Source organism: Muscardinus avellanarius, assembly GCF_963383645.1.
Source record: "Muscardinus avellanarius genome assembly, chromosome: 6".
Classification (NCBI taxonomy): Eukaryota; Metazoa; Chordata; class Mammalia; order Rodentia; family Gliridae; genus Muscardinus; species Muscardinus avellanarius.
Window position 1 is genome coordinate 66,963,202 of NC_137791.1, and position 13,187 is coordinate 66,976,388.

Consider the following 13,187-nt stretch of genomic DNA (forward strand, 5'->3'; position numbering starts at 1 on the left):
TCTACGAAAGCCGCGCTCACAAGATAAAGCAGGTGCTCACAAGATAATGAGTAAACATGTTTGGTTGCCTGAGATCACAGCTTATATTTATTGTTATACATAAGAGAAAATGTAAGCATCATCCTTATGGCTGATAATGTACCTCTCAATTTTTTTCCTTTCTCCCTTGCTAGGTGCAGGACAATTTCCTTAGAAACCGGAGCTCAGAATATCCAGATGTGCATCACCATGCTCCAGTTGTCTTTTTCGGGCGAGCACTTGGCCCAGATGTTTAACTTCCCGTTAGCCTATGGACTCTTCCAACTGCTGGATGGCCTCCTCCTTGCTGCAGGTAGACGGACTTTCATTGGGTAGATTGGACTGAATGTCTATTACTCAATTTACTACCTCCCCGCCCTTTTCTAATTCAAACTCGCATATGTAAAACCTGTGATATATTTCTAGTCTGATGTTTTTAGGAGACAATAATGTTCATAAACAGGATACTTTTGTGGTTTTTGTTTGTTTGTTTGTTTTTATAACCAGGATACTTTGATACAACAGGAGATTCACAGGAAAATCTTTAAAATAATCGGAATGTTCCCAGGGGTGGTGGTACATGCCTATAATCCCCGTACTTGGAAGGCTGAGATAGGAGGATCACAGGTTTGAGGACAGCCTCAGCAAATAGTGAGACTCTCATCAACCTAGTGAGACTCTGTTTCAGATTAAAATTAAAATAGGGTGGGTTGTAATGGCACATGCTTATAATTCCAGCATTTGAGAGGCTGGGACAGAAGGATTGAGGTTCACAGACAGCCTCAGCTACTTAGGAGGCCCTTTGCAACTCAGTGAGACCCTGTTTCAAAATAAAGAATAAAAAATAGGACTGGGGGTGTAGTTCAGAAGTAGAATGAGAATGCCCCTGGCTTCTACCCCCCAGTACAAAAAAAAAAAAAATAGGGCTGGGGATATAGCTCAGAGATAGAATGCCTTCAGGTTCAATTCCCAGAAACACACATACACACACACACACACACACACACACACACACACACACATTCTCTCTCTTTTTTGCATATATAATACACAAACACATAGACAAATATTGCAATTTTATGCATATACATATTTACCTATTCCTGTAGCCAAATACACATTGTTTTGGAGTCAATCATTGTTGCTGAGAGGCTGGCTAAGTTGCCAAGGCTGACTTTGAACCAGCAATCCTCCTGTCTCAATCTCCCAAGCACTAGGATTAAAGACTAAAGACTCTTAATTAGACACAATAAATATAACAAATCAATGCTTATGTTCAGTAAAAATTGTTTTTGAGCTTCATGATTACTTAGAAGTCCTGAAATTTAAGTGTTGGCAGTGTACTGGCTTTTGTGAAGGTAGGCTCATAGAAGGTAAATTAGAAATGTATATGTGTATATATAGAGAGACATTTATATATGTGTATGTATATATATGATATGTGTACACATATACGTATATATTAACATATATACATGTAATACATACACATATTCACATATATATTCACATATATACATGTATGTGTATGTAGCTACATATACACAAACATGTATATACATTTAAAATTTACCTTCTGTGAGCCTACAGAATAACTCGTGTGTATATATACACACATTTATACATACTTCTTTCTTTTTTTGTTTTGGTGGTACTGGGGTTCCTGGAAGCCCTTCTACCTCCAGACTACACTCCCAAACCTATTTTTACATTTTTATTTGGAAACAGGGTCTCCTAAGCCAGCACGTGCGGCTGGCTTCGAACCTGCGCGATCCTCCTGTCTCTGCCTCCCAAGTGTGGGGATTACAAGCGTGCGCCACCATGCCTGGCTACATATATCAATTGTGTGTGTATAATATGCTCTTTGCTAAAGCGATTTTTTTAATAATTATGTATCTTATCACCTAGCATATCAGACATACAAAAGGATATTAAAAAACAAACAAAGAAGAAGGACCCCAGCTTGCACAGAAGCCGGCCCTGAGAAAAAATCCAAAGAGGCCTGTTCTTTCTTGGAGGTGGACGAAGCTGCGGCTGTGCCTCTGGCGCCATCAGGCCCGACAGCCTGCCACGGGGCTCTGGAGCCAGCCGACCCCGGCACGTGGTGTGGATAGGGGAGCTTGCTGGCCACGCCGGTCTGTCTTCCTCAGTGATCAGTATGGACGGCGCGGAGCTGAGGCATGACCCTCCTGGACAGGGCCGTCTGATTATTTAAGTGTCAGGAGTTACACACTTGAATCTACGTGGACTGTGAATTGTGATAGCATCACTTTTGGAGAGTGTGTTCTGCCTGTTCCAGGGAGTTCTTTGGGGAGTTTACACACCATGCTTACTAGCTGCTATCTGGGACGAGCAAGTGGGGCCTGGCAGCAGGTGACACGCTTCCTTCTGTGAGAGCATCCTCACTTTGAAGATTTACCCTGATGAGAGGTGGAGCTTTCTCTGTGTGGAGGAGGAGCCCCCTCGCCCTGCGGGGCCAGGCAGAGTCTGGATCCTGTGACTTCCTGACACTGCACAGGTCCTTGGGAGCACGAGGGAGGAAACGCATGGATCTTATAGAAAATGGGTCCATGTTCTGAAGTGATCATTTTTTAAAGGCTTGAATATCTTTTTTTTTTTTTATTATAGATATGTTTAGAATTTAAAAGAGAATTCCCCGTATCTTCACCTCCTAGAGATGGACACAAGTATATCCTTATAATCTATGCATAAATGCGGAGCTGACTGAAAAGTGTTGTGATCATTCCACATACTGTTTGCAAGTCCCTTGATGAGAGATTATGGGACATCTTTACATGTCTGTCTGTGTTAAACTACCTCATTCTTTAGAGCAGTGGCTACCTAGAAGGATTGCCTTGCATGGAAGGACTATAATTTATTGACCATCCGTATTCATGGACATTTAGATAGCATTCGGCATGTTGGTCCTGTGGAGCTGCTCCCACAGCCTTGCTCATGTGTAAGTCTATGGGCTCCCTTCCTACCTCGAGTGGCGGGCCAGCCCGCTGGAGTAGTGGACAGGTTGCTGTCTGGCAGTGTTGTTCAGCAGTTCCAAAGGGCCTGCTTTCCCAGTCTCACCAGCCTAACGAAGGATTTTGATCAGTTTGATTGATGAAAACATGTATTTAAAATTACATTTGCATCTGGGCACAGTGGCGCTTCTTTGTAATCCTAGTACTTTGAGAGGCCGGGACAGGAAGATCGCAGGTTCGAGGTTAGCCTCAGCAACTTAGCGAGACCTTGTTTCTAAATTAAAAATGAAAATGGCTGGAGGTGTGGCTCAGAGGAATCCCCAGTAGCACACATACAAATACTAACTACATTTTCAAATTTATGAAGTAGGGCATTTTTATGATCATTTACCTATTCACATCGTTTGCCTGCTTTTCTTTTGTATTTTATTTTGATTTATAGATTTTAACATATACTGTGTGACTATGTATTTGTCCTAAGTAATGTCAACATTTTACTTCTTCTGTATTTTATCTTTTGTTTTTTCTATAATGTCTTTTGCTGCACAGTTTAATATTTTTACACATTCAGCTTTATTAACCTTTTTTGGTGTGTGGTACTAGGGATTGGACACAGGGGCATTGTGCCTCTAAGCTGCACCCCAGCCTTTTTTTTTTTTTTAATTTGAAACTGGGTCTTTCTAGGTTGTTGAGAGAGTCATTACTTGCTGAGGCTGTCCTCAGACCTGCATCCTCCTATCTCGGCCTCCCAAGTACTGGGATTACAGGAATGTGCTACCACACCTAGGTTATTAGTCTTTTTACAATATTTTAAGCTGGTGTGGTGCTGCACACCTGTAATCTAAGCAATGTGGGAAGACGAGGCAGGAGGATTGATCTAATTTCAAAAGACGATTAAATTAAAATAGGGCTTGGGATGTAGATCGGTGGTAGAGTGCTTGCCTAACATGCATGATGACCTGGGTTCAATCCCCAACAATGCAAAAAAAAAAATAAATAAAAAATAAAAACAAATGTTTTAAAATGCTAAATGTTATTTATATTTTTGTGTGTATCATGAATTGTGATAGGATTCCTTTTTGAGAATGCATTTGGCCCCTTTCCAGGGGATGTTTTGGGGGTTGTACATTTTTTTCTAGCTGCTTATATGTATTTCTCGTCTTCCTATGCAGTAAATAGCACCAGTCAGTGGGTAAAATCCATTTGTCTCTATTCCAACTTCATTAAGAATATTTTCCCATATATTTTTCTATGACTTTCATGGATTGAATGTGTACATATTTGTTCCAGTTTTGAATTTGCTTTTTTGTATGTAGTGTGTTAAGTTGATCTAGTGTGTTTAAGAATCAATTTTTATGCTTTACTATCCCAATTTATTTATTTATTGGTGGTACTGGGGTTCCTGGAAGCTTCTACCTCCAGGCTATACTCCCAGACCTATTTTATATTTTTATTTGGAAACAGGGTCTCCTAAGCCAGCGTGCACGGCTGGCTTCTAACCTGCATGATCCTCCTGTCTCCGCCTCCCAGGCGCGGGCATTACAAGCGTGCGCCACCATGCCCAGCTCCAACATAAGATATTAAATCATCTTTTCTCTACTGGCTGCAATGCCACCTTTACCACATAACTTCCTAGATAATGTTTTTACTGGGACACTGGTTTTGTTTTGTGCCTATTTTTATTTGTAAGTTGTGAAATGTGCAAAAAAAGTATTCGAATTTTTTAAGCTGAATTTTTATTCAAAACATAAACATTTCCTGAAAATGCTGGTGAATAAAGCAAAAGGACGCAGTGCTCTTTCTACAAGTTAGCCAGCCTCTTCAAGTACAGGGTAATGTACAGTACTTACTGCTGGTAGAGGTTCACAGTGTATAGTGCTACAAGATTATCTTTGTCTAGATTACGAAGAGATTCTCAGTGTGTGTTGCTTACTTTTGGGTTACACCTTTACTGAGCATGAGCAAGGGCTCCTGCTCCTTGGCCATGGCCAAATCCCTTGGGCCCGGGTTCTCTGCATAGCATCTTTTACAATAGATTTCACTTTCTTTCTCAGTCAGAGTTGTTGATTCAAGAGTCTTCCCACACTTGGCACATTGGAAACAGTTTTTGTGCCAGGGCTCTCCAGCTCCTGTATCTTCTCAGCAGCATATAAAGATTTCCCACGGCTGGAACACTTCTCAGCACCTCCATATTTTGGAGCAAAATTGGAAGTGTTTGGATTCGTCGTGGGCCCGTGAGGCTGAACACGCTCTGGCTCGATGCCCAGCCTCTCTCGGCGGTCCATGTTGAGTGTGCCTGCCTCCTGGCCAGAATAGAAGCCTTTTGGCCCATACTTTTTTCCATAGCAGGATTTGCAATACATCTCTTCATCATGAACTGCCACTGTTGTGCTGTCTAAATTCTTCCTGCGAACCATGCACAGAAAGCAGCCTCGGCGTGGTACACGGTCCTCCCGCAGGCCCCATGCTTGTTTCCACCTCCCCACACAGGCATTTGGAGTCAGAGTCTGGAACAGGCACCGTGGGGCAGAGCTGGCGAGTCCGGGCAGAGGGAGCACGCAGGAGCAGGGGCATTATCTGATATTTATTGCTTTGTAGTCTTATTTTGTGTGTTCCCCAAAACTCATAGGTGTGGTGGTGCACACTTGTAATCCCAGTACTAGGGAGGTTTAGACAGAAAGGATCACGGGTTCACAGCCAGCCTCAGCTACTCAGTGAGGCCCTCTGCAACTTAGTAAGACCCTGTTTCAAAACAAAAAATGAAAAATAGGGCTAGAAAGCTGGGCATGATGGTGCACATGCTATCTTTAGGTGAAGAATATTAAGTCAGAATAAGCTGTAATTAAATACATTGCATTTGAATTTGTCCATATGATCTTTAGTTACTAAAAGTATACATAATCTTTAGTTACCTATATGAAACTTGAAAGTGGGGCCACAGAGGTAAGGTGAGGTGGAATCAGTTGTAATCCCAGACATTTGGGAGGCTGAGATGGGGATTGTGGTTCACAGCCAGCCTCAGCTGCACGCGTTCCACGTAGAGAGCCACCTTCCTGGGCTTGGTGGTGCACGTCTGTATCCCAGGACTTGGGAGGCTGAGACAGGAGAACCTCGGGTTTGAGACCAGCCTCAGCAATTTAGCTAAGCTCCCAGCAATTTAGCAAGACAGTATTTCGACAGAAAAAATAAAAAGTGCTGGGGTTGTAGCTCAGACGGGTTTAATCCCTAGCAAGACACACACACACACACACACACACACACACACACACACACACACACACACGAGGTGGGGGGGGAGAGAGAAGAAGAACTGAGCTAGCCTTCCCTTGGAACTGTGGACAGAGACATGAAGATCTAGGGTTGAATCCTCACTTTCGTCATTTGGGTAAACTTGGGCAAATAACAATCCCCCTGGGCTTCAGTTTCCTCTCTGAAAAAGAATGATAACACGTCCAATCCTGAACAACCCGGAAAATAGGTAATGTAGAAACTCTTGGTACAAAGCAGGATCCGTGGTCCACAAGTGCTGTGTTCCCCCTTTTCTGTGCGGTCACAGACGCCCTCATGTAGAGGGCTGTCCGGCCTGACCCCGTGTAGTGACGCGCACCTTGGCAACCTTCTGAGCAGCCTCTGCACAGAGCTTAGCGGGCAGGAGGAGCCCCCGGTGCTGAGGCTCCCTCATTCTGCCTGCTAGAGCGAGAGCGCCCTCTTATGCTAATAAATCTATGACGTATGTTCACCAGTGACCTCAGGGTTTGATGTCTTCAGGATTAGCATGATCTTGGGAACATACTTAATTTTAGATCAATGAATAAAATTATGCTTCTAAACCTGTAAAACAGACTTAGAAGTAGTTTTTACTTTCAGAAGTAGCCTTTTTGTCTTTTTCTCAGTAGACAAACTTTGTTAAGTTGCCTAGGTTGGCCTTGAACTTGTGATCCTCTTGCTTTAGTCTCCTGAGTATCTTAAATTACAGGTGTACACCACCCCGCAAGTTGTTGACCCACCCCCTTCCTTCCTTCTTTCAGACTGAGCCCAGGTGCAGTCTATACCTCTATACCGCGATACCTCTGAGCTATACCCCTAGCCCATCCTCCCCACCTTTTTTTAAAATTTTGTAACAGGGTCTTGCTAAGTTGCTGAGGGGCTATTTCAGAGGTTGACCTTCAGTCCGTGGTCCTCCTGTCTCAGCCTCCCAAGTATAGGGCTTACAGGTGTGTTCTAAACTACTGACATTCTTGAACTGTAAAATCAACCCTAGCAACAGCCTGCTTCTGAACTTGTTTTCTTGAGGAAAGAAAACAAATCTCTCCTCTGTGTGTAAGCCCATTTGTTTGTTGTTTGTTTAAAAGAATTATGGTTCACTTAGCTCAGGGCTCTGGAGGTGAGACATCAAGCGCACGCCCCTGGTGTCTGCTTAGCATCTGGGGAAGGCCATCTTGCTTCTGCGTACATTGGTTGTGTTTGGATTCCTTGCGCTCAAATGCAATCTCAAATTGGTATATTAAAATTTTATTGGCTTTAAGATTTTATGCAGGCTAGTCTATAATTATCACATTTATCTTTACCATAACAAGGTACCTTGAATTAGTATTTCTGAATTAAGAAAAAAGAACACTGTTACTACCAACTATCTCAAACATATTTGTAGTAAACTGTTCTTTTCATTTCTTAGATTTATCACATTATATTTCAATAACTAGTGATCTATTTATTTTTGTGGTACTTGGGATGGAACCCAGGGACATTTTACCTCTGGGCTACACCCACAGCCCTATTTTATTTTTATTTTGAAACAGGGCCTCAGGTTGCTGAGAGTCTAACTACTTACTGTATGCTGAGGCTGGTTTTTTTTTTTTTTTTTTTTCGTTTGTTTGTTTTGTTTTGTTTTGTGGTACTGGGGTTCCTGGAAGCCCTTCTACCTCCGGGCTACACTCCCAGACCTATTTTACATTTTTATTTGGAAACAGGGTCTCTTAAACCAGCGAGGCTGGCTTCGAGCCTGTGTGATCCTCCTGTCTCTGCCTCCCAAGCACAGGGATTACAAGTGTGCACCACCACACCTGGCCTGAGGCTGCTTTTGAACCTTTGATTTTCCTGTCTTAGCCTCTCAAGTACTGAGATTACAGACATGTGCCACCACACCTAGCTCAGTCTTTTTTTTTTTTTTTGGTGGTACTGGGGTTCCTGGAAGCCCTTCTACCTCCGGGCTACACTCCCAGACCTATTTTTACATTTTTATTTGGAAACAGGGTCTCCTAAGCCAGCGCGCGCTGCTGGCTTCGAACCTGCGCGATCCTCCTGTCTCTGCCTCCCAAGCGCGGGGATTACAAGCGTGCGCCACCACGCCCGGCTAGCTCAGTCATTTTTAAACCAAGGTATTTGTCAGGCTATCTGGAACCATAAATGAAAAAAAAAAAAAAGACAAAAAGAAAAGAAAAATAGAAAAGTCTGATCTTTTCTCAACACCCATTTTTCTCCTCTTCATCATGATAATTCAGAACTCTCTACCAAGGACATCTACCAAAGTTTTGCTTTTGGGGTAAAATTATGCATCTAATTCTATAGCACTCAGGACTTTGGTAGCATGCCCTTCTTTTTAAAGTGATCGCCTATTGTACAGAGTAATGGGTTCAGTGTGATCCTTTCAAACACACAAACTGCTTGCACTGATCACACCTGCCCACTTTCTCCCACCTCGTTCCATACCCCCCACTCCAGCCCCTGGTAAACTCTCTTCTTTCAGGCTGACTTCTTTTTCCCCACGTATCAGAGAGAACATAACGTATCTATCTTTCTTGGGCTTATTTTGCTTAACATGATGCCCTCCAGTTCCCACCCCATTTGCTGCAAGTGGCAGAATTTCATTTTTTAGCGGGCTGTGGTGACGCACACTTGTAATCCCAGCATTCGGGAGGCTGAGACAGGAGGATTGCCAGCCTCAGCTACTTAGTGTGGCCCTCTGCAACTTAGTGAGACCCTGTTTCAAAATAAAGAATAAAAAACAGGACAAGGGGTGTAGCTCAGAGGTCAAATGCCCCTGGGTTCTATCTCCAGACCTGCAAAAAAGAAAAAATGAATTTCATTTCATTTTTATTTTTTTGGTGGTATTGGGGTTCCTGGAAACCCTTCTACCTCTGGGCTACACTCCCAGACCTATTTTTATACTTTTTTTAAAAAATTTGGAAACAGGGTCTCTTAAGCCAGCGCGGCTGGCTTCGAACCTGCGCGATCTCTGCCTCCCAAGTGCGGAATTACAAGTGAGCGCCACCATGCCCGGCTTCATTTTTCTTTATAGCTGAACAGTACTCCACTGTGGACACCATATTTCTTTTACCCATTCATCTGTGGATGGACACGCAGGCTAATTCCGTATCTCAGCTATGGTGATAGTGCCCTAACAGTGAACGTGGGCATGCAGGTGTCTCTTTGGCATGTCACTTTCATTTCCTTCGGATGTGCCCGGCAGTGGATAGCTGGATCATGTGTAGTCCTTTTATCGTTTTTTGAGGAACCTCTATGCAGCTCTCCATGGTGGCTGTACTAATGTACAGTCCCCCCCAGCTGCAGAGAAGAGCTCCTATTCCCTCACATCCTTCCCCACATTTGTTTTAGAACCCACAACTTTAGTTCAGTTTTATAAATGTCTTCCAGCACAATTTGCGTTTCCCCTCCTTTAGCATAGTGTTGTCACAGGGAGACGGCTGCTCCGGCAACTACCCTTCCCGGCTCCCGTGGCCTCCGGCCTTGGTTCACAGCAGGTTCTTGCCAATGTGATGGGCTGGGACGGGTGGCAGCAGTGTGCCCCGAGGCAGGCCTGCCCTGCTGGGCTGTTTACCTGCTCAGAATTATAAGTCAATTAGAAATAAACTCCTACATTTGAGCCATTAAATATTTTGAGTTTATATTTTCTATTACTTAGTTAATACAATATCTGAGCCAGGCATGGTGGTGCACACCTGTAATCCCAGTGCTTGGGAGGCTAAGATAGAAGGATTGCAGGTTCAAGACCAGCCTCAGCAAGTTAGTGAGACTCTCAGCAACCTAAGAAAATCCTTTTTCAAAACAAAACAACAACAAAAGTGGCAGGGGGTGTAGCCTAGAAGTAGAATTCTCCTGGGTTCAATCCCCAGCATCGTAAAAGAAAAAAAATCTGTGAAGTTGTGATCACACAGCTTGATATCTGGCCGCTTTGTGCCCCCTCGGGTCCATGGCATCACCTCATTTTCAACTAGAGCGGCCACAGTGTTCGGCAGTGGTTGAGCCAGGTCCAGATGTAGGCGGTTAACAGTTTGTGTTAATAAAATTTCCATTCAGGGCCTGTGAACCTAAACCTGCATTTTCTTCCCAAGGTTTCTGTTTCCTGGCTGCATTCTTTCCAGAAGTGTTCTCCAGCTTCTCCCTCTCCATCTGGGTTCACTTGGACAGTGGCTCATCACCCCCAGCTGTACTGGCTCTTGGAGCTCGGTCGGCCTGTTCCACAGGCCCAGAGAAAGACTCCAGTTCATTCAGAACAGACTTCAGACTTCCAAATGTCCTTAAAACAACAGAAATCCCTTCTGTTTTCCAAATGATACTTTCAACTACAATCTATAAAAACTCTTTAGAGCCAGATGTGGTGGCACATGTCTGTAATCCTAGTACTAGGGAGGCTGAGACGAGGATTGCAGGTTTGAGGCCAGCCTCAGCAATTTTATGAGACCCTCAGCAATATAGGAAGACCACTTCAAAATAAAAAAATACCTCCGAGGTAGAGTATTCCTGAGTCCAATACCAAAGGGCCCCCAAATTCCCCCAAATTCTTCTTTTTTATTTTTTATTTTTATTATTTTTTTGGTGGTACTGGGGGTGGAACCCAGAGGCTTTCTACCTCTGGGCTATACTCCCAGACCTACTTTATATTTTATTTGGAAACAGGGTCTCACTAAGTTGCTGAAAGCCTCACTAAGTAGCTGAGGCTGGCTTCGAACCTGTGCGATCCTCCTGTCTCAGCCTCCCAAGCGTGGGGATTACAAGCATGCGCCACCACGCCCGGCTTAAAATTCTTCTGATTGAAGTATGTTGGTGGTGAAGCTTCTCTTGCCAAATTCAGAGCCAATTTTGAGGCAAGACCAAACCTGTACCTGGTGAGGAGTCAGACCTATCACCAGGGAGCTTTGTTTACTATTGTCTCTGCCTTGCAGTGGCCTCTGCTGTGGAGGGAGAGGGCCAAATCACTGCACCTGGGCAAGATCGGAAATTCAACACAACTTGCTTAGAATTGATGCACTCTTGAGGATGAGCCAGGTGGTCCTGGGTCTTGGAATGGCACTATGCAGGGCTGAACGGAGGGTTACTGTGAGGACAAGTGGCACTCAGTGAGTGGGGTGCAGTGGTGCGTGCCTGTAACTTCAGACTTGGGAGGCTGAGGCAGGGGCATTTTAAGTTTGAGGTCAGATTCTGCAACTTAATGAGATCCTTAAAATATAAAAAAGAGGGAGAGCCGGGCGTGGTGGCGCACGCTTGCAATCTCAGCATTTGGGAGGCTGAAACAGGAGGATCGCAGTTCACAGAGAGCCTCAGCCACTTAGTGAGGCCCTCCGCAACTTAGTGAGACCCTGTTTCAAAATAAAGAATAAAAACTAGGGCTGGAGGTGTAGCTTGGAGGTAGAATGCCTCTGGGCTCAATCCCTAGTCAACAACAGAACTAAAAACAAAACAACAAACAACAAACAAACAAACAAAAACCCCCAAACCAAACCAAACTAAAAATCCAGAAGGAAAAAAACGAGGCTTCACTGAAACAAGTTCACAAGTTCAGGACTGGCCGGAGAACCACTGCGCTCTCTGGGGCAGTTCTGTTTTCCTTTCCATTTTATAGAAGCAGATGGAAATCTCCCAGGGACGGTGATACTGTTTTCTTTGACTACTCAATGGTCATCTGAGTATCCTGAGTATTACTTTGATCAGGACTTGAAGATACTCTGATTTACAAATCAGGCGTAGAGAGCTAGCATCCCTCGCAGAGAGGTGGAAGGAATTTCTTGGCTATTGCTAAGCCAGCATCTGACCTTCATGTCCATCTCAGTGACCACCTGCCAGGGCTCTTGATAAAACCCCCTCTTGGGGGCAGCCGTGACAGGGACCAGCTGGAGAGATGGGAAGTTGGGGTCTAGAGGCCCCTGGCCTCCCAGAACTTGGGTGCTATTTAAAAATAACACTGAAGATGTTTGTGCAGTTTGGGCTGTCATGTTTTAAGGTGTATTTTTATTTACAAGGTGAGATGATACATTACAAACAGATGCAGTTACAAACTGGTATCTGATAACTCCATTTTCATGAAAAACTATATAAATATATTACAGGAAATTCTATATAGTAAACATTAGAAATTGATACAGTAAACATTTGCTACCTGTTTTCTATGCCAATATTACTGTCATTTAAAGCTTAAATACTGGTTTCAAGTATCCCCTATAAAATAACTCTACTTTATTAAAATACTGAAAATTTTTTTGCTATAAACAAGATTGGTACATTAAAAATAGACTTAGCATATCCTTGTAAAAATGTCCACTATAATAAAACGCCGCCTTTAGTCCTAAGATCTGCAATGTTCAGTTAGTGTTCAACAGTTTTAATAATTATCACTGGTTAAAGTAGCTGTAAAAATACAGCATCTCGACACTATTTATTGTTATAAAGAATACCCCTCTGAGGTAGAGGAGAGTGAGCTTAGTGATATTGTGCGGACTTGCTGCTCTGTGGTCCTTATTTAGGTGGCGAGCAGGGGTCTGTGAGGTCCAGGAGAGCCGAGGAGAGGTCCAGACGCTGCGCTTCCCACATCACTGCAGGAGCGGAGGCTGCTCTTTTTGCTCTTCCTCAGCTTGGAGACGTGCCAGGACGTAGAGGATGACTTGATAGCAGAAAATATATTGATCCTGTAGCCAAAGAAAGGAGAGAGAATAATGAATTAATTTTTTTTTTGTGGTACTGGGGATGGAACCCAGGGGCATTCTACTTCTGAGCTATCCCCCCACCATATTTTATTTTTATTTTGAGCAGGGTCTCACTAGGTCTCACTACTTGCTGAGGCTGCCCTCAAACCTGTGATCCTCCTGTCTCCATCTCTCAAGTACTGGGATTACAAGTGTGTGTCACCATGCCCGGCTACTTATTTACATTTTAACTTTTCGACATTTCCAATATTCATCTATA

At 43.6% G+C, this 13,187-nt stretch overlaps 2 protein-coding genes and 1 pseudogene across 3 annotated transcripts in view; 1 reads left to right on the forward strand and 2 right to left on the reverse strand.

Moving 5' to 3' along the window:
* SLC10A6 (solute carrier family 10 member 6) overlaps positions 1–2,132 on the forward strand; it is a gene marked incomplete at its 3' end in the record, with an annotated part of 36,238 nt that extends 34,106 nt beyond the window's left edge. The window contains exons 5-6 of the mRNA XM_080697210.1: positions 174–331; positions 1,927–2,132. Of these exons, the coding sequence (XP_080553336.1) occupies positions 174–331; positions 1,927–2,132 (364 nt within the window). The remainder of the gene's footprint in view (positions 1–173; positions 332–1,926) is intronic.
* Positions 2,133–4,938: 2,806 nt separating this feature from the next.
* On the reverse strand, positions 4,939–5,484 carry LOC308264228 (cysteine and glycine-rich protein 2-like; annotated as a pseudogene). Its single transcript has one exon. The product of its transcript is annotated as a cysteine and glycine-rich protein 2-like (transcript).
* Positions 5,485–12,814: 7,330 nt separating this feature from the next.
* Positions 12,815–13,187, reverse strand: part of PTPN13 (protein tyrosine phosphatase non-receptor type 13) — a gene marked incomplete at both ends in the record, with an annotated part of 193,749 nt that continues 193,376 nt past the window's right edge. The window contains one exon of the mRNA XM_080697337.1: positions 12,815–12,910. Within this exon, the coding sequence (XP_080553463.1) occupies positions 12,815–12,910 (96 nt within the window). The remainder of the gene's footprint in view (positions 12,911–13,187) is intronic.